Here is a 26633-nt window from a genome sequence, read left to right on the forward strand (position 1 = left end):
AGCGAGGACGGCCGGCGAAGGGGGCGCCTCGCCCGCCTCGGCATTGCGAACATCGCCGGAGCCGGGCGCCTTCCTTTTGATGCCGGGCATCGACGGGTGGATCTACTGGCTACTGCCTCGCCGCGGAAAGTGGGATGGATTTTGGGGGATTGGGGATTTGGTGCGGCGGCGGCGGCGTCGTCGTCTCGATTTCTATATAAAGGCAGAAACTTGGACCATTTTTGTTGAGAGAGATCGACGGACGAAATCACTATTCTGACCCTTTGAACGAACTTTGTCACAAAATGAACTCGACGTGAAAGTATTTCACGATCTAACACTTTTAGCAACGCCATAGCCCGTGGCGTTTCTGCTCAAAGAAGAAACGCCGAGGTAGCTAGCGTTTCTAATCAAAGAAGAAACACCGAGGTAGCTAGCATTGCGGACCAGATAAGAAACGCCGAAGGCGCTGGCGTTTCTGGCCATCATAAAAACGCCAAGGAACCATGGCGTTGCTGCCCTCTTTGGTCATAATTAATTAGCCTTATTAATTAGGTTGTTCGTCAATAGTAGAAAAATGGTCAAACGTGAAGCACATTAGTGCCGGTTTGTATTTGAGCCGGCACTAATGTATACATTAGTGCCGGTTCCAACGGCTAGCCGGGCCGCTTTCATTAGTACCGGTTCGTGGCGAACCTTTAGCACCGGTTCGTGCCACGAACCGGTACTAATGAGAGTGGTGGCAGGATGTTGTCAGACTGGGGCCCCTCCAGCCCCTTTAGTACCGGTTCTTGGCACGAACCGGTACTAAAGGTCGTCCTACATAGACCCTTCGTCCACCCGAGCTCGCTCTGTTCTTCCCCTTTCCCCTCTCCTCTCTGTTCTTCCCCTCTTCCTCTCAAGCTCATCACACATTTTGCTCAAAATTTGTCAAGATTTGAAGGCCCCCATCCATTCAAATCATCACAAAGGTTAGCAACTTTGTCCTTTCATCTCTCATTGCTAGATTAGCTCGTGCAATGCTTTATATAGTGATTGATTTTTGAGTTTAGTAATTTGGGAGGATATATGTGTGTGTGTGTGTGTGCTAGTATTTAATTTATATGCAATTTGAGGTCAAAAATAACACTTAGTTTGCATATGTAGGTGTGGTTTACTTAGTGCCTTCTAAATCTCCGTCGTAACCACCGTCGATCGCCCGCACCGTCCCGTCGCCGGCACCACCTTGTGGTGAGCCTCTTGTTCATGAAATTTTATATAAAAATTGATGTTTGTGTGATTTGGATATATAGTTACTCGTATAATTATCTTACCCGTACGTTGTTTGTTATACATAAGTGCCATGGTTTTGATATCCGTCCCCGTCGGCCCTCGTCCTTGTTATGATTCGGATGTGGTATATATATTCTCTTTTAAAACTAGTTGCATTTCGTGTTTATGACAAATTATGCCCATCAAGTTGACATAGATATTTGTATGTAGGAGGTAGTTGAACCGGAAATTCTAGCCGACCCTATTGTCGAGAGGTTAAATTTAGTTGAAAGAGAAAACGAGGATTTGAAGGAAAAATTGAAAAGAATTGAGGGGGAGAAGATGGAATTGGAGTTGCATGTTGCCGATGTCGTCGATGATCACAAGATCAAGATGGAGAAAATACGCTTCAAGATTAGAAAGATTAGAAAATATGCCATCGATAGTGAGGCTTGGTATCATTATGCTGTTGGATCCATTGTTACCTTAGTTGCGATCTTGATCGTATTTGTTGTTGCATTTAAATGCTTTAGCTAGAGAGTTATTTGTTTGTTGCGTTTAAGTGTTGTATAAACTTTATGTATGAACTTGTATTAATTTGGTCTATTCGGTGTTGTGTAATGAAGATGAGCCGGCAATGGATGTGCGATGACCGATGCTCTCCCCAGTTCGTTGAGGGCGTGCATACTTTTCTGCTTGCGGCTGAGGCAAACAAGCGGGCGGATGGTTTTATGCCTTGTCCATGTGCTCGCTGTAAGAATGGTCACAATTACTCTACGTCAAGAACCATTCACGTCCACCTGTTTAAGTCCGGTTTCATGCCCCACTATAATGTTTGGACCAAGCACGGAGAAATAGGGGTTATGATGCAAGACAATGAAGAAGAAGAGGACGAGGACAGCTATCCTGGCCATGGGTTCCCTGAATATGATGATACAACAATGGGGGAAGAAGCTGAGCCGGTAATGCGGGAAGAAGCTGAGCCGGCAATGCGGGAAGAAGCTGAGCCGGCAATGCGGGAAGAAGCTGAAGAAGAGGCATCAGATGAGCCCGTTGATGATCTAGGTCGGGCCATTGCCGATGCAAAAAGAAACTGCGCAAGTGATTTGAAGAAGAAGAAGTTGTAGCGCATGTTAGAGGATCACAAAAAATTGTTGTACCCGAATTGCGTAGGTGACAAGAAAAAGCTGGGCACCACACTGGAATTGCTGCAATGGAAGGCAGAGAATGGTGTATCTGACAAGGGATTTGGAAAGTTGCTGGTAATGATAAAGGATATGCTTCCAAAGGACAACGAATTGCCCGAGAGTACGTACGAAGTAAAGAAGGTTGTCTGCCCTCTAGGGTTAGAGGTGTAGAAGATACATGCATGCCCTAATGATTGCATCCTCTACCGCGGTGAGTACGAGGATTTGAACGCTTGCCCGGTATGTGGTGCATTGCGCTATAAAATCAGCTGCGATGACCCTGGTGATGTCGAGGGCGAGCGCTCCATGAAGAAGATTCCTGCCAAGGTGATGTGGTATGCTTCTATAATACCACGGTTGAAACGTTTGTTCCAAAACAAAGAGCATGCCAAGGCGATGCGATGGCACAGAGAAGACCGTAAGAAAGACGGAAAGTTGAGAGTACCCGCTGACGGGTCGCAATGGAGAAAAATCGAAAGAAAGTACGGGAAGGAGTTTGCAGATGACGCAAGGAGCGTATGGTTTGGTCTAAGCGCGGATGGCATTAATCCTTTTGGGAAGCAGAGCAGCAATCATAGCACCTGGCCTGTGACTCTATGTTTGTATAACCTTCCTCCTTGATTGTGCATGAAGCGGAAGTTCATTATGATGCCAGTGCTCATCCAAGGCCCTAAGCAACCCGGCAACGACATTGATGTGTACCTAAGGCTATTAGTTGAAGAACTCTTACAACTGTGGAATGGAACAGGTGTACGTGCGTGGGATGAGCACATGGGGGAAGAATTTGACCTAAAGGCGTTGCTGTTCGTGACCATCAATGATTGGCCTGCTCTCAGTAACCTTTCAGGACAGACAAACAAGGGATACCGCGCATGCACGCACTGTTTGGACGATACCGACAGTATATATTTGGCTAATTGTAAGAAGAATGTGTACCTGGGATATCGTCGATTTCTTCCGAGCAGGCATCCCGTAAGAAAGAAAGGCAAGCATTTCAAAGTTGAGGCGGATCACCGGACGAAGCCTCGCCACCGTACTAGTGCTGATGTACATGATATGGTCAAGGATTTGAAGGTGGTCTTTGGAAAGGATCCTGGTGGACAACCTGTTCCGAATGACGCTGACGGACGCGCACCCATGTGGAAGAAGAAATCTATATTTTGGGACCTGCCCTATTGGAAAGACCTAGAGGTCCGCTCCGCAATCGACGTGATGCACGTGACGAAGAATCTTTGTGTGACCCTGCTTGGCTTCTTGGGCGTGTATGGGAAGACAAAAGATACACCTGAGGCACGAGAGGACCAGCAACGTATGCGCGGAAAAGACGGCATACATCAGGGTCATGCAAGCTACGCTCTTACCAAAGAAGAGAAGGAAATCTTCTTTGAATGCCTGCTCAGTATTAAGGTACCATCTGGCTTCTCGTCGAATATAAAGGGAATAATAAACATGGCAGAGAAAAAATTTCAGAACCTAAAGTCTCATGACTGCCACGTGATTATGATGCAACTGCTTTTGGTTGCATTGAGGGGGCTTCTACCGGAAAACGTTCGATTAGCCATTGTGAAGCTATGTGCATTTCTCAATGCAATCTCTCAGAAGGTAATCGATCCAGAAATCATACCAAGGTTAGAGAATGATTTGGTGCAATGTCTTGTCAGTTTCGAGTTGGTGTTTCCACCATCCTTCTTCAACATCATGACGCACGTCCTAGTTCACCTATGCGAAGAGATTAACGTTTTGGGTCCTGTATTTCTACACAATATGTTCCCCTTTGAGAGGTTCATGGGAGTCTTAAAGAAATATGTTCATAACCGTGCTAGGCCAGAAGGAAGCATCTCCAAGGGCCGTCAAAATGAGGATGTCATTGAGTTTTGTATTGACTTTATTCCTGACCTTAAGCCGATTGGTGTTCCTGAATCGAGGCATAAGGGCAAACTGGATGGAAAAGGCACGCTAGGAGGGGAACAAATAATATGTATGGACGGACATTCTCTCACTGAAGCACACTACACAGTTCTACAGAATTCCGCCTTGGTGGCTCCTTATATGGATGAACACAAGAATTTGCTACGCTCCAAACACCCGGAGCGGTCTGATGACTGGATTACACATGAACAAATCAGGAGTTTCGCCAGCTGATTGCAGACACGTACCATGCATGACACCTCTATTGAAGATGACCTGTACTTGCTGTCCCAGTTACCATCTTCGAATATAATGACTTTCAAAGGGTACGAGATAAATGGTAATACATTTTACACAATTGCCCAAGATAAGAAGAGCACCAACCAAAACAGTGGTGTCCGCTTTGATGCAGAAACCAAGACGGGAAAGGAAACATATTATGGTTATATACAGGACATATGGGAACTTGACTATCGACGTGGTTTGAAGGTCCCTTTGTTTCGGTGCAAATGGGTCAACATGACACGAGGCGGGGTAACGGAACACCCGCAGTATGGAATGACAACAGTGGATCTCAACAATCTTGCGTATGCAGACGAACCATTCGTCCTAGCCAATGATGTGGCACAGGTTTTCTATGTGAAGGACATGTCTACCAAGCCAAGAAAAAGAAAAGATAAGGAAGCGAATGCATCGTACGATGAGCCCAAGCGGCACATAGTTTTTTTGGGAAGAGAAACATCGTGGGAGTGGATGACAAGACAGACAAGTCAGAAAATTATGAAAAGTTTGATGAAATTGCTCCATTCACAGTGAATATTGACCCGAGCATCCCGTTAAATGATGAAGATTTTCCATGGTTACGACGCAAAGGGACACACGCGAAGAAAAAGTTTCACACCCAAAGATCTGGGATGTGATCGGCTTCACTATCATCACTTTCTTCTGTGTTTCACACCCAGAAGGGAATCTCTGTAATAGTTAGGGTAGTTAATTATGTGTTTTGCCATTTGAAACGCGAAGAAATTTTATGTGCAAACAAATTCTTTCATGCCTTTACTGATTTTTAAAGTTAAGTTATTTACAAACTAGTGATTCACACTAATTTCAAATAATTCAAAATTTAAACTATTCAAATTTGAAAACTACGGGCACTAACAGAAAGTTTGTAATTTTTTGTACCTAAAGCAAAAATATTCACAAAGAAACTCTAAATACACAAAAAAACAACTCAAAAATAAATAAAGCAAAAAAAATAAAAAAAAGCCCACCTACTAGGCCAAAGCGGCCGGCATACGACTAGAAACCCAACCTGTTGTTGGGCCAGGATGCAGGCCCGCAAAGGCCCAGTAGGCCTACAAGGCAGCATAGAACATGTAGGCCCAGTAGGCCTGCTTTGGAGAGGAGCTCGAGAGAGCTACCGCACGGGGGTTTATAAACCAGTGCGGTCGCCCCTCGGCTAGCGAGGTGGGACTAAACTTGTCGCACCGCACCTGCACCAGCGCACCCCCTTTAGTACCGGGTCGTGCCACCAACCGGTACTAAAGGGGAGGCCTTTAGTACCGGTTGGAGCCACCACCCGGTACTAAAGGGGGTCGCTTCCCGCCGCTTGGCCTGGCCAAAACAGGCCTTTAGTACCGGTTGGTGGCTCCAACCGGTACTAAAGGCCCCTCCTATATAAACAACACTTACGAAAATTTCAGTTTCTCATCTACTTCTTCTCCTCTGCACCGTCGCCCGCCGTGCCCCCCGTACGTCTCCATCCCTCGTCGCCGCCTCCGTCGCCGCCCCGTCCCCGTCGTCGCCGCCCCGTCGTCCCCGTCGTCACCGCCGCCCCGTCCCGGCCCGTCCCGCGTCGTCCCCGTCCCCGTCGTCGCCGCCCCGTACGTCCCCGTCGTCGTCGCCGCCCCGACCCGTACGTCCCCGTCCCCGTCAATGCCGCCCCGTCCCTGTCCCCGTCGTCCTCATCCCCGTCGTCGCCGCGCCCATCGCCGTCCCCGTCGCCGCCCGCCGTCGCCTCACGCCTCGCCGGTGAGCGCGCACACACACACACTTGTTAGAAATTTTTCTGTTTTTTAGAAATTGTTAGAAATTTTTCTGTTTTTTAGAAATAGTTAGAAATGTTAGAATTGTTAGAATTGTTAGAATAGTCAAAAATGTTAGAAATTTTTCTGTTTTTTAGTTATAGAAATAGTTATAAAAAAGTTAGAATTGTTAGAAATTTTCTGTTTTTTAGAAATAGTTAGAAATGTTAGAATAGTTATAAATGTTAGAATTGTTAGAAATTTTTCTGTTTTTAGTTATAGAAATAGTTATAAAAAAGTTAGAATTGTTAGAAATTTTTCTTTTTTTAAGTTATAGAAATAGTTATAAAAAAGTTAGAAATTTTTCCTTTTTAGTTCTAGAAATATTAGAAATGTTATAGAAATGTTAGTTATATAGAAATGTTAGAAATTTTAGTTATCAAAATCCAATCATTAAAAAATGTTACTTTTTGCGGGCATATAGCTAGTATTTGTTCTCGACGATGCCCGGCCCGCATCCTCGCCGTCGACCCGTCCGCGACGACGTCCGACTGACCCATGTCCGGGACTGGGCTCCGCCGGGTTGGCACTGGGAGGTGCTGCCTGGAGGGGCGCGCCGCTTGATGAGGAACCCGGCCCCGGCTCCCGTCGTCGACCCTGATCTCATTTGGTGGCGTTCGCGTGGGCCAGTTTCGGTGTGGAGGGAGCCGGCCCCGCCGGAGGTGGTACGTCATCGTGTCAGGGAGGAGGACGAGCACGTCCATCGCTACATGGTTGCGTTAGAGGGCGGCAGGTTCTCTAATACCTGGCAGTTTCTTCAGGGATCTCACTTCAGCTATGATCCTGTGAGGGTTCCTTCTCTTTGGGTGTCCACCGCCCGCGCCGCAGGAACCGCGAGTGTCCTAGATTCTTCTGTAGTATTCGATCTTTATTAGCTACCTAGCCAGTGATGTACTCGATATATAATATTCAAGACGATGTATTCGAGATTATATATTATTCGAGACGATGTATTCGAGATTATATCTATTATTCAAGACGATGTATTCGAGATTATATCTATTATTCGAGACGATGTATTCGAGATTATATCTATTATTCGAGACGATGTATTCGAGATTATATCTATTATTCGAGACGATGTATTCGAGATTATATCTATTATTCGAGACGATGTATTCGAGATTATATCTATTATTCGAGACGATGTAATTTGAATACTAAATTGTTTTATATTTCTTTTGGCACAGTTAAATAAAAGCTATGGCGGACAATACCAACAGAGAGGGAGAACAGACCATGTTCGATATAATACGCGGGCCAGATGATGATCAGAATGAAGAAGATTATGACGGCTCCGAATTTCTAAACAACACCGGAGAGGGTGATATGATATTCGATCGCGACGACCGAGTTGATGAAGTCATGAACTACGATTATGACAACACCGGAGAGGTATATATATTTATATAAGCAGGCATCTGGTGATCATCACATGTTTTAAATGAGTTGAAGATATATTAATGAATCGATCTTTCTTCTTTCAGCCATCCGGATCGAGCAAATCTTCAGGCAAAAGGACGAAACGAGGCCTGAACAAAAAGTTGAAGGAGGGCGTAAAGTATAATATCGAGGCAATCAAACGTAATGGCGAACCATTAGCGCCTAAGAAGATTGCGGACAAGTTCGTTCGTCAGTGCGCAGTTCTTGTGAAGGACCAACTCCCGATCTCCCTTCAAGAATAGAGAAAGCCAGCAAAGCCACGTCCAGATCTTACTTTTGTCGACGACAGACAAAAATGTCTGCTTTGGGATACTCTCATGGAACATTTCACCCTACCAGATCATTTCACAGAAGCAGATGTGCAGAAAGTCAAGGACGCTGCTCTTAAGAAGATGGCGGTTGCATTCAAGAACCACAAGAATCGTGAATGGGACAAGTACGTCAAGGGAGGAAGGAAGACTCCAGTATTCGAGGGAACACTAGAGAATCAAAGTGCTCATTGGGACGATTTCATGAAATTCAAGGATTCAGAATTATCTAAGGAACGGTCAAGAATAAACAAGGCCAATGCCGCAAAAAAGGATAAGTTCCATAAACTAGGGCCAGGTGGCTATGCGGTGGGAATGCCTAAGTGGGATAAGTCTGAGAAAAAGATGCTGGATGCAAGTGTCACTCCAGAAACATTGAGCTGGCCCCCCAGGTGCAGGACTTGGTTCTATGCGCATGGGGGGAGTTGGACTCGAAGGCAGGCAAAGTTTCCAAGAAGGCATGTCTGGACGGAGCCGAAGATAAGCTAATTGTTGCAATAGAAGAGGCTCGGTCCGGGTTGTTCGAGCCCAACAGAGAGAACGACGAGCTTACGCGTGCCCTGGGAAATCCTGAACACCCGGGAAGAACACGAGGCATGGGCGCTATCCCGTGGTATGAGGGGTTTTCGGACTGGAACGCCGACTACAGAACCCGTGCGAGAAAGAAGATTGCGGAGGAGAAGAGGAAGATGGAGGAGGAGCAGAGGAAGCTCGACTATGAACGCCTTCAAGGCCTAGAATCAGCGCACGCGGACTTGGCAATCAAATTCCAGCGTCAGCAGGAGCAGATCGACTCACTTAGCCAGCAAAGGGGATCTCAGCAGCTGCAGCAGCTAGCGGATGATCCAGCATTGGATACCACCGCCCCATCCATGCCGAGAAGCAGCGTGGGTTCCGCCCCGTTTGACGCAATGCTGGATAGATACCCCGTGTATGATATCGCGGAGAACACTAACTGCGAGATACACTTCAAAATTAAGAACATATCCTTGAAGGTGGCGGACGGTGTTGCTTATACAAATTCCCCCGATGCAACCTTCCATTGCAACCCGATTCCAGCAGGCTATGCTTGTGTCGTGGTTGATGAGGTGGTGGACCAATATTCGGGGCTAGAGCTTGACATTCCTGGAGGTGACGAGGAGCACACACTCGGAGATGCCAAACATCGTATCATCCTATGGAGAAAGGATTGCATCATCTTTCAAAGGCCACCGACACCGCGTCACCCGACTCCTCGTCGAAGTCCGCCACCGAGTCAGCAGACTCCCGCTCCTCCAAGTCCACCAACGCATGAGGCCACTCCTCCTCCTCCAAGTCCGGCAAAGTGTCAGGCCACTCCTCCTCCAAGTTCGACACAGCGTCAGACGTCCACTCCTCCTCCAAGTCCGGCACAACCTCAGGCCACTGCAAGTCCGGCACAGCTTCAGGCCACTCCTCCTCGTCCAACTCAGCCCCGTCAGCCGTCTCTGCTGCCTCAGCAATCGCAGAAGAGACACCCTGCAGCTATGGTGCGTAGCGGTACGAGTCGAGGTCATAGTACAGGAAGTACAGGCGGAGGCAAGCGATATAAATATGGTCCAAACCTCACTACTCCTCTTCCTGTGAGGGCTTACGACAGGACCGAGGAGCAAATCAATGCCATAGTGCGGGCAGAAGTCGACGCCCATTTTGGACCGAAACCGCCACCGCCGCCAAGGGAGAAAGTGCCTGTGGAAGTAGTTGACCACTTCATTCGTATGGCTCAACCACCAGCTCCTAAGCCTGTTGACACAGACTATGAGCGCCACATCAGGAAGTTACATCGACAACGTCTACAGAAGGAGGCGAGCTCGAGCTCGAGCAAACAACAAGCAGCTGTCAAAAATGCGGGAAAACCGTTGCCCAGCTGGGAGAACAGGCGGCAAATCGATCCCCCCGCTTGTTGTGCCGCCAACAACACGTGACAGTACGCGCGCCCAATATTATTGTGGCCAAACAGTTTACGTTTCCGAGGTGGGCGATGTGGTAATAACCCAGGAGCATATAATGCAGGCTGAAACTCTCAAAATCACTATTGGACAACTCCTCGAGATCGAGGACATGCCTGTGCTTAAAGAGGAGGAAATAAAACGGAAATATGCCCGGGGCCAACCTTTGGTCAAGCCAGAAAAGGTCAAGAAGCTCCCAACGAGAATGTATGAATTACATGAATGGTACATGAACATTACCAAGAGATCCGATCGAGAGTCCCTCATGGTGCAAGTCAAGAAGGATCATTACTACCATGAGAAACCTGTGACCGTTGAGTATTCTGAACTGTTTCAGTTATACAATCAAGACGCACTCGACAAATCTATCGTCAGTTGCTATTGTCTGTAAGTGATTTCTTTTTGTAATTTAAGTCTCAAGCTAGCTGTAGTGATCCTTTTGATCAATCATTACCTGTAATTATCCTCACTATATTCTTTTCTGTGGTATTATGCAGGATGAAGATGTATGAAATGAGAAAAGGTGGACGCTATGGCATTGGGTTCATTGATCCAAACACCGTTAATGAATACACATGGAAAATAAACAAGCATTATGAAAAGCAGGTAGAGGACGGCATGCTAGAGTTCTTGAAGCACCTCAAATACAATGAAGATATACTGCTTTCTTACAACTTCCACTGAGTCACACTTTCTTGTACTACAAATTCTCTGTTTTTGCCTACTAGCTAGCTACATGTTTTTGCTTACATATGCCCGCTTAATTAAGACATGCAAACGTGTGTGCATGCAGATTTCACTGGATCTTGTGTATCATTAAAGTTGACGCCGGAACAGTTGAAATACTGGACTCGCTACTCAAAGCAAATAGTGACTATAACATCTTGTTTGGGATAGTCAACAGGTAATTTCAATCATTATTAACTATATATCTCGGCCTATTTAGTTCGTCATTTCATGATATGAACTATTTAATAACCCCTTTATTCATTTTCTTTGTCGGCGGGCAGGGCTTGGGCAAGGTTCATCAGCGTCACGGAAGGCGAATGGAAACGACAGCTGAAATGGTTTCGACCCAAGGTAAGTAATTAAGTAGTACTAGCTAGCTAGCTAGCTGCCATCTCTTTAATTATCATGCTTGATTAATTATTATCTGATCAAATTAAATTCCATTCTCGTAATAAAGGCCCTGAAGCAGGCGCAGGGGACTGATCTGTGTGCATTCTGCGTTTGCGAGAATATTCGCATGATGGCGTCCGAAAGGAGCAGATCTCAAAGACAGGAATGGGTACGCTTGTCAGAACACTATTCACAATTTTTACACCATTATCGATATCTAGTCACACAACTAATACACATGCATATTGATCTCCTTCTTAACAGTTCAAAGAGGTGCGGGACAATCTCCTAGAAACGGAGCGCGTAGAAGCACTTCAAGAGGAAATAGCGGGATTTTTGCTCGACCATGTCATAAATCCGAAGGAAGAATACTATTACCCACTACCGCCCCCATCGACCAGGTCATGAACCACTTCCAATTGTCATCGTGCTCCGAAGGCACCAATTAGGCTAATGCCACTGGCTCCGAAGGCAATATGCATATGTAGGAGAAATTGTATATAGCTATACATGTGTGTATGTGTAAATTAATATGGTGGTTTGTGAGACATTGATAATATATATATGATTGGTTCTACTAGAAATTCTATTTATATATATATATATATGCATAACGTGTACAATGTGTAGTACCGTAAAATACCAGCAAACGAAAAAGAATTAAAATGGAAAACACAAAATTAAATGAAAAAGAAATCATAAAACCAAAAAAAACCCAAACATTTTAGTACCGGTTGGTGTTACCAACCGATACTAAAGGGCTTCCGGCCCCCGGAGTTGGCTCGTGCCACGTGGTTGCCCTTTAGCACCGGTTCGTGCTGAACCGGTACTAAAGGGGGGGCCTTTAGTGACCACACTTTAGTGCCGGTTATGGAACCGGCACTAAAGGGCCTTACGAACCGGTGCTATTGCCCGGTTCTGCACTAATCCACGTTCCACATGCACATGAAAAAGGGCAGCAACGCCATGGTCATTGGCGTTTCTATGATGGGCTGCAACGCCAGCGCCTTCGGCGTTTCTTATCTGGTCCGCAACGCTAGCTACCTCGGCGTTTTTTCTTTGGTCAGAAACGCTAGCTACCTCGGCGTTTCTATGTTGGACAGAAACGACGCGGGCTGTGGCGTTGCTAAAAGGGTCAGATCGTGAAATACTTTCACATCGAGTTCATTTTGTGACAAAGTTCGTTCAAAGGGTCAGAATAGTGATTTCGTCCGATTGACTCGGTGTCGGTGGTCCGTCGCCGCGGTGGACTCCTGGACCAGGCTTCAGCTGGGCCAGGCCCACGATCTAAATTTTCTGTAAAGTTAATGTCAATAGGGAATCCTCAAAAAGAAAGTTAATGTCGATAGGGGATTATCAGCAGCTAGGCCATCAGTTATAGATTATGAAAAAAATTTGTCTAAAAAACGCAGTTAGGGAATTTACAGCTGGACTTCACAGATTTTAAACCGCTAGTAACTATCATCAATGAAGAGATGTGTAGATTGGAAGAATCCAACCAATAGACACACAAAGACACACAAACAACGACCGGATTCAAGTAGATCCATCAAAGACAAACACCAACCGAATCAGAAGAGATCCACCGAAGACACACCTTCACACGACCTCCGACGACATTAGGCACATTGTCAGAACCGATGCTAGATAAAAGGCCTTAGAGCATCTACAGCTGGGCGCCTCGTACCGGTCTCAAACGTCCGGACGGCCTGCTCGGTCACTGGCCGGTCTCGTTTTCCTGACCCAGTCGGGCGCCTCAAATGCCTAGGCTGTCCGGCACCCCTCATATCCAGCCCAAATATGGGGCGGATATGGGGGCGCCCGGGCACGCCCGCCACGTCGCCCCGGCCCACCCCTACCCCACTCTGTCCCCATAAATATCCCCAATCCGGAAACCCTAACTCACTCCACTCTTGATTTGTCTCCTCTTCTTCCCTCCGATTTCTATGATTCGATCCACTCTAACCACTCCGGTGACTGCGGCCACCATGTCGAGCGTCGGCAGCCGCTCGTCCTCCGACTCTGACGAGGATCTAGCCCTCCGCATTGCCCTCGAGAGGTCCAAGGTGGAAACGGGTGGCAGTTCTGGATCGGCCTCGCCTTTCCCCCGTCGACGCTGGCTCCTCCTGGCCCGCGCTTGGCTCCACGCGGGTTGCGCAGTCCGCGCCTCCCCACGTCGTCCCCTTGCCCCACCACCTGTTGTTCCCCCACGCGGGCAGCAGTGGGTGCTTGTGCCCACCACCATGGCGGCGGCCCGAACACGCATGACAGAGTCAGAGGCGCGAGCCGCCCGCCGCGAGAGGCAGCGGGCAAGGGAGAAGGACGCGGTAGAGAGCTCTGTCCGCCGCCGCCACGGGTTACCCGCGGAGCCCGACAAGGACGAGCGGCTTCTCGCGTGGGTCTTCCGCTAGTCGCTTATGACGGCGGAGACAGACGCTCAGCGGCTCCGCCGGAAGAATGCGAAGGCTCTCGGGCTAGCTATCGAGCACTCTGAACGTGAGGCCAAGGAGAACGCGATGGAGGCGGCTCGGCTGGCCAAGCTGAAGCGACAGCAGGACCGGGCCGTCCGACGCCTCAAGGGCCTCATCATCGTCTCCTCCTCTTCCGACGACGACGATGGCTCCTCGTTTGACGAGTCGAACGATCCTCCACCAGCCGCCGACAGCTACAACTGCCCTGACGACAGGAAGGGGAAGGGGCCGGCCCGGAAGTGGTGAAGATCCGCTCTGCTTCAATTTAGTTTTGAGTTTTAGATGTAGTCTCAAGTTGTCCGTCGTTTGAACTTTGGTGGTCGTTTGAGCATATGATCTTCTGGTGAAAGTATTGTGCTTGCATGTGTCCGTTTGCTGATCTACGTATTTTGATCGACATTACATGGTTTAGTATGAATATAGAGGATCGGATATGAGATACACGGATGTGGACGAGGCTATTAGAGAAGTTCCCGGTCACTGCCCACAGACGCGTCCGGGCGTGTCCGCGGGCGTTTAAGGGGTCATATTTGTCCTCTGCAGCTAAGCATCTACAAAGAGCATCTACAACCGGCATCGTCAAATCCTCCTCAAACATGGACGTTCCCGGTCAGTGACCGGATAGGAGAGAGAAGGAAAAAATAACCTAACCGGACCTCATATATCATCCCTGTACGTCTGGGCTGTCCTCGAACCCTCGTATTAAAGACAAATGTAGGGTGAATACGAGGACTCACGGACGCGCCCGGTCAGTCTGCCACGTAAGACGCGGCCCACCCTGAACCACTTTTTCTCTTTTCTTTATTCATTCTTTTCTTTCTCTCTGTTCATCTCCATTAATCATGTGCAAGTGATCGGACATATAAGAAAGAAAATGAGGAGTGTGGATGTATAAACGGACAAATAAGGGTTCAAAATGAACACGCCTGGTCACTGACCCTGCGTGTCTTCGGACGTTTATGGGGTCATATTTGCTGAGTCCGACTGTAGATGCTCTTTCGGAGAAGAGTTGTATAGGATCTGCATTAGATGAGATCAATAAGATCAGTTTTTTTAAGATACAAGACAAGTTCAAAAATTATGAAGAAAATTGAAGACACTCATCCAATCTTTGATGTACAAACTTAAAAAGTTTCAGCTCCTAATTCAAACTACACTTAGACAATTAAAAAAAATCGGATATGAATACTGTCAAAATCAGTGGAAGGCAGGCGTCCTCGCGTGCTGCCCCACTTACACATCATGGAGAACGGCGTTTTGGCTCTCGGAAGCGCGCGCTCCCATGTGAATAGTAAACAAAAAATATAATAAATGTTTTTTTAAAAATCTTTTTTAGATGTTCGTGTTAGTGTCACAAGCATCCTTAAAAAGATTTCGTGGGAAACAGCAGCAGTGTTTCACTGGTGAAAAAACAAATTTAGGATGACATTTTGGAGTAACATTTGCTGTTTATCTTTTTCATAGGCTAAAATGTTTAATCTTTTTGCCTACAAATTTGGATGTAGCATTGGATGTGACAGTACACATGGGATTTTTGTTGAAATTTTTTTTGGCATTTCAAAAAATATCCAACGGATTTCCGGTTGTGATATCATTTGTTTTTCCAACTTGCTGATTGGGGTCAATTTGTACCCCATCCTCGTCTCTTTGAGCTGACCCAGATAGTAACCTTCACACTGACAGGTGGGTCCCACCCGATTTAACCAGAGATAAAAAAGAGAGGAGAAACCCCAACCTTATCTCATAATCGCTCCGCTTTCCCGCGTCCGTCCACCGCGCCGATGCCTTCTGCTCCTCCTCCTCCTCCTCACACTCCACTCGCCGCCCCGACCGCCGCCGTCTCCGTCACCTGCTCCTACCGGGAGGACGATGACGGCGCCGCCTCGTGGTCGCTCTCCTCCGGCGCGCCCTCCTCCTCCTCGCCGTCGTCGTCGCGGGGGCGCCGCCCGCCGCCTTACCGGCGGCTCCTCCACGACGAGGCGCGGCGCCTCCGCCAGGAGCGCCGCGGCCAGGGCGTCGGCGCCGGAACGCCCCGGTGGGTGCGCCGCACCGAGGGCCAGATGGCCCGGTACGTCGAGGACGACCGCGCCGGCCACGTCCACGGCCGCCACGTCGTCGCCGCGGCACGCGCCGCACGCGCCACCGCGTCCCGCCCGCCCGCCGGCGGGTCCGCCATGCGAGAGGCCATGGCCTCCTTCGTCGCCAAGCTCACCTTCCGCGAGATGTGCGTCGTCCTCCGCGAGCAGCGCGGGTGGCGCCAGGCCCATGATTTCTTCTCGTGGATGAAGCTCCAGGTACAGAACAAGATTCCCCCACACAATCCGGCCCGATGCGATGTTGAGCTGAATCCTCAGCAATTTTGCTCCGTTTTGAGCTGAAAATTCTGAGCGCTAGTTGAACAATTCTGATTCATGCGTGTATAATCAACCAATGGATCATTGCTGTTCATCTTGGTTCTTTTTTATTCTCAGACTTTGATTTTTTGGAAAAATCTCGGTCATTTTTCGTTCAAAATTCATCACTCGTTTTTCATTCAAGAATTCAAATTTTGGATGGTGCTTTTCGAAAAGCTCGTCAATTTCGTTAAGGGGCGTGTATATTTCACAAAACGAAATCCAAAACCTTGGTCCGCACCTATTTTTCTTGCAGCTGTGCTACGAGCCCAGCGTGGTCGCCTACACCATCCTCCTCAGGGCGTATGGCAACGCCGGCAAGATCGAGCTCGCCGAGGAGGCGTTCCTGGAGATGCTCGAGGCCGGCGTGGAGCCGGACGCGGTGGCGTGCGGCACCCTGCTGTGCGCGTACGCGCGCCGGGGGAGGCACGGCGACATGATGCTCTTCTACGCCGCGACGCGCAGGCGCGGTGTGGCGCCGCCCGTCTCCGCCTTCAACTTCATGCTCTCCTCCCTGCAGAAGCACAGGCTCCACGGCAAGGTGATCCAACTCTGGAAACACATGATGGAAATGGAAGAAGCCAACAATGTGGTGCCAAATCACTTCACATACACAGTTGTGATCGGTTCATTTGTCAAGGAGGGTCTCCTGGAGGAGGCCATGGATGTCATGGGGAAGATGAGGGCCTCCCGACTCATCCCGGAGGAGGCGACGTACAGTTGCCTGATCAGCTTGAGTTCCAGGCATGGCAGAGGGGAGCAGGTTGTGATGCTCTATGAGGAGATGAGGGCTCATGGCATTGTCCCCAGCAACTACACATGTGCATCCCTCCTGGCACTCTATGACAAGAGTGAGGACTACTCGAAGGCGCTCTCGCTCTTCTCGGAGATGGAGCGAAGCAGGGTTGTCATTGATGAGGTCATCTATGGGATCCTCATTAGGATCTATGGTAAGATCGGGCTCTACGACAATGCACAACGCACTTTTGAGGAAATTGACAGTGCGGGTCTTCTGAGTGATGAACAGACTTATGTGGCAATGGCTCAAGTTCACATGAATGCTCGCAACTATGATAAGGCATTGCAGGTTTTCGGTTTGATGAGATCGAGGAATGTGAAGCCTTCATCGTTCTCTTACGGCGCTCTTCTTCGATGCCATGTCGCGAGGGAAGACATAGCTGCAGCTGAAGATGTCTTCAGAGCTCTGTGCAAATATGGTCTCCCTGATGTGTTCTGCTGCAATGACCTACTGAGATTATATGTCAAGCTGGGCCAGCTAGAGAAGGCAAGTGCATTCATTCTGAAGATGAGAAAAGAAGATATCCAGCTTGATGAGGCCCTCTGCATGACTGTAATGGAAGTTTGCTGCAAAAGCGGGATGATCGCCGATGCGGATAAGATACTGAAAGAGATGAACAATGGTGGAGTGACCATGAAGAGTTCAACAATGGTTTCTATGATAGAGATGTATGCTAGAAACAGAACCAGTGTGATGCAGGAACAAGATAGTTCGTCGAAGGCACTAGCCTGTCAGACCGACAGTTCGGCACTGAACGCGGCGTTGAAGTCATTGTTGGACACACCTGGGGGTTCGTCCATCGCATGCCAATTGATCAGAAAATTGGCTAGGGAAGGTGAGGAAGCCAGGTACCACACAGATCATGGTGTTCATGCCTAACCATACTGTCATCCACTGCTGTTTATTTATTTATTTTTCTGCAGGGAGGACATGTGAGGCAAAATTCCTTCATGAACAGCTGACTCAGTTGGGAGTCAAGCCTGAAGATTCAGCAACAGCCACTCTCATTGTCCAATATGGCCAGGAACAGAAGTTACATCAAGCAGAGGAACTGTTTGAGTCAGCATCGACATCGTTTCCAATAGGAGCGCCTGTCTACAATGCCATGGTCGACGCATTATGCAAGTGCGGCAATATCGAGGAGGCGTATCGTCTCTTTATGAAAATGGCTGATCAAGGCCATAGCAGAGATGTTGTGACAATTAGCATACTTGTCACTCACCTGACCAAACATGGTAAATATTTTTTCTAACTGCTACCAATCCTTATGCAGTAAGTTTGGTGAGGCGCTTCGCTTCTGTGTATACTCACACTGCGACATTACTCCCAGGAAAGTTTCAGGAGGTGGAGAACATCATACATGGCTGCTTCCATGGTGAAGTTGAGCTTGATACTGTTGTGTATAATACATTTATCAAGTCGATGCTCGAGTCAGGTCTGGATAAACATCTTTTCCTCTTCATAAGGTGGGCAAGCAAAATTTTCAGGGCATGGGTGCCATGGCTAACTGCTACAGCTTTAGTTTCCAAACAGGCAAACTATACTCAGCTGTCAACATATATGATCGCATGATATCCACTGGGGTTCGTCGGTCCTTGCAGACTTTCAATATAATGATAAGGTAGATAATCTTGATAAAACCACAGGAAAATGGGAGTTGGGAGTATGCAACTGTTTTTTCTCTTTTATGTTTGTGTTGAGACTTGAGACCACTTTGTCATTAGCTTCAGTTTTCTTGTTCAGTGTTTATGGCCTAGGAGGAAAGCTGGACAAGGCTGCTGAAATGTTTGCTGCTGCACAAGAGCTAGGCTTGCTGATCGACGAGAAGATATACACTAACATGCTTAACTTCTATGGAAAGGCTGGTTAGTCCCTTCTACCTTGCGTATAGGAATCAAAGAAGATTTCCCTTTTCATGTTCGACGAGTTTTTCGCACTCTCGTTCGTACTATTCAGTGCAATTTCTTCAGGGAGACATCAGGAGGCGTCTTCACTATTCGATAGAATGAAGGAACTTGGTATCATGCCTGGAAAGGTATGCTTCCGTTGGTGTCTGACTTCTGAAACTACAGTTATCTGCATTGAGATTGACTACTGTGACTGAAACTTGCAATCAATGTGCAGATCAGTTTCAACTCCATGATCAATGCCTATGCCACTTCCAGGCTGCATGATGAAGCAGAGATTGTTTTCCAGGAGATGCAATCACACGGTCAAGTTCCCGACTCGACGACGTACCTTGCATTGATCAGATCATACTCAGAAAGTAGATGCTACTCCAAAGCTGAGAAAGCCATCCAGATGATGTTGAGCAGCGGCATAACCCCTTCATGCCCTCATTTTAGCCACCTCATTATTGCCTTTCTGAAGGCAGACCAGATTGATGAAGCCCAGAGGATCTGCGGCCAGATGCAGGAGATTGGTGTGGCTGTTGATTTAGCATGTTGCCGGGCAATGATGAGGGCGTACCTTGAGCACGGTCGCGTCGACGAGGGCATATCGCTCTTCGAGACAACACGCGGGTCACTGAAACCTGACAGCTTCATCCTGAGTGCTGCATTTCATCTCTATGAGCATTCAGGCAGCGAGCCTGAAGCTGGGGATGTGCTGGAAGCCATCGGTCTACATGGTGCCTCTTTTTTGAGAAGTTTAAAGGTTGGATCAAAGTTGGAACCAACTTAATAACGACCATATCATGTGCCCATCAAGCCAGCAACCATCACAGGTATCTTCCTCTTGCATGTATGTTCTTCCACAAATTTATTTCCTACTGATTTGTGTTACTAGATCCAGATGAGCCCATTGTTGTGTATGTTGTTCTAGATGATCTTGTACTAGTTCATATGTACATTAGGACAAGTTTTATACCAAGATGTTGTAAAATGTACATTTCAGAAAAATATTTCAGAAACAGTGATATATAACTTCTCCAAAATGTATAACTTAATGTTGTACTGATCTGTTTGATCAACTCACAGCATTTAACATGTTACAAAGAATGAAGACTTAACAGTTCGCCGTCTGAAGCTTGAAGGTGTATTTTCAACAGCAAAGGAGGTCTGTTACTCTGCTTCCACTTAAAAATCCCATATACAGGGTGAATGGTTAGTCTAGTAATGAGATTGTAAAATTGAAAAATAATAAACAGTTGACCAGGGTTCTTCCAAGTTCAATCTGCAAGTATGGAGATATAACTTTTTTGGTATTACCCATTAAAGAATTGCCTGCTATTGTGCCATTTACCTCTGCAAGTGGCCGATTTGTCTCAACTTTCCTAGTCAGATACATACAGTTAGGAAGATTCTCTGAAACTTTCCGGTAAAAAAAGATATTCTCAGAAGTTCAAACTTCCAAAAGAAGGTGACATCTATTCTACCTTTATTTTGTGTTATAAGCACGCAAAATAATATGTTCCGTGTGATTATTAATGTTACTCAGAGATGGGACGAAAATATAGCTGTCATATTTCAATGTGGGGCTTAAAAGATGTACTTATTTCATAAAAATCGCAGCAATTGCACCTTTCTATCTATTTGAATTGTCTGAGATAGTTTACCAGTCAACGTGCCAGGAAATTAAAGTGCTGGACTGGGTTGGGCCGTTGTTGTCAATCTCTCAATTTCTGAATGTTAGTGATTTATAAGAATTCTCATACATTGAACATCTCTGCAGTTTAAGAAAACAAAGTTGACAAAGTTTCTGACTTGTCACATATGATTCATCCAGTGCAATGCTAACCAGAACAGCTAGAAACTAACTCTGCCAAAGCTCTGCCACTACCAACAGGCTCCAGCCACTGTAATAAACATCTCCAACCTGGAATCATGTTTAATCTGTTTATTTGGGTTTAGAGCATCTGCACAGAAAAAATAAAAGCATAATGGAAGTAGAAGTAGCTCCTCAGCGCAAGATTTCTTTGTGGGTTCATCGCTCAGTCGGAAACCAAATTTTCAGCCAATTTACTACTCTCATTGAAATAACAGTTCAATTACTTGGGGTTGAGGCAAACAAGCTGTCTCAATTGCAAATTCGAGTATAGAGTCATCATGCTGAAATTTAAAATCTGTTGAGACCAACATAATTAGTTCCTACCCAAGTTACGAAATTCGACTATCAACAACGAAGAAGGTGGATAGATTCTTACAAATCCTACAAATGAATCCACTCCAAACAAGATATTGCAGCTGTGCATCACGGTGATCACCAGCACCGACGACAAGAGAGCATGCTAGGGACAACCCACATAGGTTGCACCCTGTTGTCACGGCCCATGAAAATGAAGATGTTTGGATTGAGTTTAGAGCCATCTCCCTGCAGCGGCTTGCCCACCTCAAGTGCAACCCAACTTTCAGCCTCATGGCAGTAGCAGTATATTGGCATATAAGATAATCCAGTTTGCATATTCCAGTTCAACAAGAAGCAAGGAAATTTGAAAATCCTTATAAGCTCTGTTTTGGGAGCTTATCTTCCGCAGACATCTTGCGTCTAGAGGAGCTGCAAAGCAGATAGATTTTTAAGCTTACATACAAATTGGAAGAGAAGATGGACTGTCAAAGATCCTTTTCCAGTAGCACAAACAAAGAGGGCCTGAAGCAAGTGATTGTCTAATCTCTACTTGGGAAGACTTCCAATCTAGAAAAACCAAAGTTGAACAAATTTAGAGTACATAGGGGGGAAAGGGGTGGAGATCTGAACTCCAGCTAAGCCTTCACAAACAAATTTGGAGTAATATTGCAAGGTTGCTGTCTCTAATCTTCAAACTAGATATATGCACACACGATTACAGATAGGTACTACATAACAAGAAAGGAAGGCGTCATACCTCAAGCAGCCTGTGCTCAACTGCCAGAGAAGTGAGGGTCTAGCTGAATACAGGATCAGGCAACAGCTTTATCTTGAAGACTCCAAGAACCTGATGTTTATGAAGAACTCCTGTGTTGATCTCGGGTTTGCAGCTGTGTTTAAATTACACTGATCGGTTTAGGACCAGCTCATTGATTAAACGAATCAACCATTAGCTGTAGATGATAACTTTGTCAAGTCAAATGAAGTATATGGACCACGTGGCATATCGTGGAAAGCGATCAAAACTTGATATGAACCCCCAAAAATAATGTATATGAGGGCGCCCCTCGATGTAATTGATTAGTATAAATAATTCAGTAAACATGTGACAGCGGCGTAGTTACCGCTAACCACATGTGTGTGTGCATACCGAATTTGTATGTCCTTTGGTTGCAGCTTCGCTGCCGTGCATCCGGCTCCCAATGCAAGAATAACCTGTATGATCCTAAAATTAAAGAAAGTTGGTCTCATACGCTTCAGGTTCCACAAGGGAAAGGATCAAATGTGTAAGCCAGCGCCAAAGTGAACACAAACAACTTACAACACCAAGGAAATGTGCAATAAGAACATCCCAATCATTTTCGCGCAGTGAAGGAAGCAAGTGCTCAATAACACCCTTGTCTACCTGATACATATATAATTCTATGGAAATTAAATGGAAGGAAAAGGTAGCTCATCGCACAGCAAGGGCAAAATGGTACTGAACAGATGAGATGCCGTGTGTTGAGATCTTTAACATTAAAAGAAGGGTATGGAAATGACTTGTTGAAGTGCTCTAGATACCAAGTCCTTTTACATACTGAATGAATAGCATTATTAAAGGTTACATGTTGTTGGCAACATTATACATAGACATATCATCAGGAAATAGGAAAACTGTAGCGCCTTATTTCATCACACGGACAGCAAACAAGGAAAGAAAACCCGCACAAATAACTGAACACTACTGAACCACACCGGAACACAAACAGAAGATGGATAGGTAGGCTTCCAGCACGCCACGACATTCAAACAGTACGGCAACCAAACACGAAGTAATATGACTTATACATCCGACCTGCTTTCCAAAAACAAGAAACAAACAGCAAAATAAGATATCCATTTATGCAGTGTAGAGGATATACTAAATAAATAACTGATCGATTTGCAGTTACCCATGATCAGCGCCCGGTATCTGATCTTCCGACTTTCGGGGAACATAGAAGGCGTATACATTCGTCAACTCTGCATCTGCTCCACGGGTATTGCCATTGGTAAGATGGATCCTTCTAAGATGGTAATCCCCGATCCTGCGGTGGGCCATGAGCAGCCAGGCGAATGTGATCAGCTCCCCACCTTCACTCAGCTGCGCCCCGTGCATCTCTGCCTTCGACTTGCCAGCGGTGTAGAGGAGTAGCCTCACCCACAGGCGTGCTATCTCCTCCAGTGTTTCTTTGGTTGCCACCAATTCAAAGTCCTCCATGAGCTTTGTGACATCTTTAAGCCGTGCAGGTTCGTGGAAGTGGTCCAGGGTAGCTGTGGCGCTGATAGACAGTGGCAGCATGGAAGGGTGGGTAACCAAAAGGTACATCATGTAGTTGGAGAGTTTCCGGCACACCTCCACCAGACCAGAAGGTACATCTGCCATTGTAGCATTTGCTTCCATGTCCTCACTAGGAGAAGCAGGTTTTACTAAAAGTGTCTCTGTGACATAGTGCATGAAGATAATACCATAGCCAAAGTCTCTAATAATTCCATCCTGTGCATTGCCAAACAGTTGGCTAATGTTTGGCCATTCTTGTCGTGCTTGACCATCGTCAAATTCATGTAGTAACAGACTCAGCTCTTTTGCTACACATTTCACGATCATTTCATCCACATCCGTGTACTTGGTATCCAATAGATTGCTTACCCAAAATATTTTCTTCTTTTTAACACCGAGCAAACCCACGAACAGCTTTCTGAACACGACCATTATTTGTCGATTACATGTACTTCGCTGCAGGTCGCTGTCAGTCAACCAGCTATGGAAGTTGTACTGCCCAATCAAATTTGGCCACCGTTGTTTCATCCTTGGGTATCCGATGTCACAGCAAAACACAAACCATGACAACCTGGCAAGGACATCACAATTTTGAACCTTCAACCATGCCCATGTCCATGGTGACATCATGGAAATGAACATTGAGCAGACTTCCAGGAAAAAGCATCCGACAAATAGTGCATAGGTGATTGCAATATCAGCTTTGCTATACCTCTGTTTGTCATCTGGATGGAAGAGCGCAAAAGCAACAATAACCGAGGCCTGGGAGATGCACCTAAGTATAACTCCGTTCCAAGTCCTGAGCACAAGAGCCTTAGTGTAGAGGTCGTCGTATATTATGCCAAGCTGCAGCCTCACCATCTTGATCATTTCGTCAGAGTCAACTTCTGTCTTTACCAATTGGTCTGACGATGGATCAATCATGCTGCGCTCCAATAAGACATCAAGGGCGTGTGGCATGGAATTGAGGGCAGCGCAACAAAGCCAGCATCGCCGGCGATTCCTTCAGGCAATTGTTTTCTGCTCTGATGCCCAGTTGAGCTCTCAAGACTTCTAAGACGGCCACACTTGAGAGACCATATTCTTTCTCCATACTTGATAATTCCAGCAATAAACAAAAAGATGCCTGAGAGTAAAAGGTCCGCGCCATGTCTTCCAATGGACTTCCGGAATACATATAAAGCTAGGGCAATTTGGGTGAGCAGATTCAAGAGATGCCTCAACCACAAGTTGTTATCCTCCATGGCAAAAGCAGTAATGGTGTCCTGCCCCCCAAGATGAATGAGGAGAAATGGTGCCCAAAAGAAAGCCAGTTGTTCGGTTCTTCTTAGCCTTTCAATGTTGATATCCTGATGCCGTGACAGATAGCCGAGTGCATAAACTGCTGCCAGATCTGCCCCCAAGTAAGCAGCCCAAAGGGAGAGCCTTAGGAGCCTGTTGCCGCTACACTGCCGAAGCCTGCCAGCGAAGAAGAGGAACAACTGCAATGTGAAGCTAAGGAGCACAAGTAGCTGTATTTCCCACTCATTATATAGTCTGATCAACCACTCCATCGCATGTATGCTAGGTTCTGAATGTCTTGGACCACCTGATGGATACAACAAAATGTAAAATAATTCAGTGTATTTTTTCCAGAAAAAAAAAGCAAAAGATCCTGCTCTTCCAAATAGAATTCGTCTCCACTTTAGGCATGTTCAGTGCCTTGTTTGTGACATCATTTCCCCCTGGCTAGCTAATTATACCGATGCTATACTCTGTCTGCAGTTCAGCACTAATTGAAGGTTCTCTCTACAGGCCCTATATTAGCAGTAAACCAAACATATAAAATTGTAGTTATTTGAGAAGTTCTATCAAAACGAGACGGAATTATATTACAAGGAATCTGTTTTGCATTGAGCCCACTCGTCCAGAGTGGATTTGTGGATTGGTTGCCGGCTAGAATGGATTTGTTGCCGGCGCCAGCTTCAGAGCAGAATGCCGGCAGTGACAACTGGACGGACGGTCTCTGCAAGAAATACCAGAGCACTGTGGTTCTCCACACAACCCAGACGATGCCCGCCATGATGGGGACCAAGGCTTCCGAGCCTGAGAGGCTGAGAACCACGCTGACGAAAATGGCGTGGACATCGAACACTATGAACTTTAGCCATTCTAGAGTGTCTATCCAGGGAAATGCTGCCATGTAGCCAAATTAATTGGCGCATATTGCACAAGGGAGGCGGCATATAAGATAATCCAGTTTGTGTATTCCAGTTCAACAAGAAAGACAGTTTGTGTATTCCTCAGACATCTTGCATCTAGAGGAGCTGCAGGGTAGACATATTTTTAAATTTACATATGACTTGGAAGAAAAGATGGACTATCAAAGATCCTTCTCAATAGCTCCAACAAAGAGGGCCTGAAGCAAAGCCATTGTCTACTCTGTACTTGGGCACTTCCAATCTAGAAAAACCAAAGTTGAACGTACATAGGGGGGGAAAGGATGGAGATCTGAACTCCAGCTAAGTCGAACCTTCACAAACAAATTTGGAGTTCTATTGCAAGGTTGTTGTCTCTAATCTTCAAAGTAGATATACGCACAAACGATTACAGATAGGTACTTAACAAGAATGGAAGGCGTCATACCTCAAACAGATTGTGGCTGTGCTGAATACAGGATCAGGCAACAACGTTATCTTGAAGGCTCCAAGGACCTGATGTTTATGAAGAACTCCTGTGTTGATCTCGGGTTTGCAGCTGTGTTTAAATTACACTGATCGGTTTAGGACCAGCTCATTGATTAAACGAATCAACCATTAGCTGCAGATGATAATTTTGTCAAGTCAAATGAAGTATATGGACCACGTGGCATATCGTGGAAAGCGATCAAAACTTGATATGAACCCCAAAAAACAATGTATATGAGGGCACCCCTCGATGTAATTGATTAGTATAAACAATTCAGTAAACACGTGCGCGTAGTTACCGCTAACCACATGTGTGTGTGCATACCGAATTTGTATGTCCTTTGGTTGCAGCTTCGCTGCCGTGCATCCGGCTCCCAATGCAAGGATAACCTGTATGATCCTAAAATTAAAGAAAGTTGGTCTCATACGCTTCAGGTTCCACAAGGGAAAAGATCAAATGGGTAATCCAGCGCCAAAGTGAACACAAACAACTTACAACACCAAGGAAATGTGCAATAAGAACATCCCAATCATTTTCGCGCAGTGAAGGAAGCAAGTGCTCAATAACACCCTTGTCTACTTGATACATATATAATATGACGGGTAATTCTATGGAAATTAAATGGAAGGAAAAGGTAGCTCATCGCACAGCAAGGGCAAAATGGTACTGAACAGATGAGATGACGTGTGT

General features: G+C 46.3%; 1 protein-coding gene and 1 pseudogene across 2 annotated transcripts; one reads left to right on the plus strand and one right to left on the minus strand.

Annotated features, from left to right (window-relative positions):
- The first annotated feature begins 15461 nt into the window (after positions 1–15461).
- Positions 15462–20147, plus strand: LOC125514920 (pentatricopeptide repeat-containing protein At5g27270). Its single transcript, XM_048680293.2, has 9 exons — positions 15462–16011; positions 16367–17744; positions 17833–18144; positions 18240–18344; positions 18443–18530; positions 18653–18774; positions 18880–18944; positions 19034–19634; positions 19888–20147. Exons 1-8 carry the CDS (start codon positions 15499–15501, stop codon positions 19589–19591), a joined length of 3141 nt encoding a protein of 1046 aa, XP_048536250.1. The 5' UTR covers positions 15462–15498; the 3' UTR covers positions 19592–19634; positions 19888–20147.
- A 201-nt stretch (positions 20148–20348) lies between these two features.
- LOC147966245 (uncharacterized) lies at positions 20349–26046 on the minus strand (annotated as a pseudogene). Its single transcript, XR_015608815.1, has 2 exons — positions 22909–26046; positions 20349–22811 (listed from the first exon to the last, which is right to left on the minus strand). The product of XR_015608815.1 is annotated as an uncharacterized LOC147966245 (transcript).
- Positions 26047–26633: the final 587 nt, after the last annotated feature.

Source organism: Triticum urartu, chromosome 6A, assembly GCF_056163025.1.
Source record: "Triticum urartu cultivar PI428250 chromosome 6A, HENAU_Tu73, whole genome shotgun sequence".
NCBI classification, from domain to species: Eukaryota; Viridiplantae; Streptophyta; class Magnoliopsida; order Poales; family Poaceae; genus Triticum; species Triticum urartu.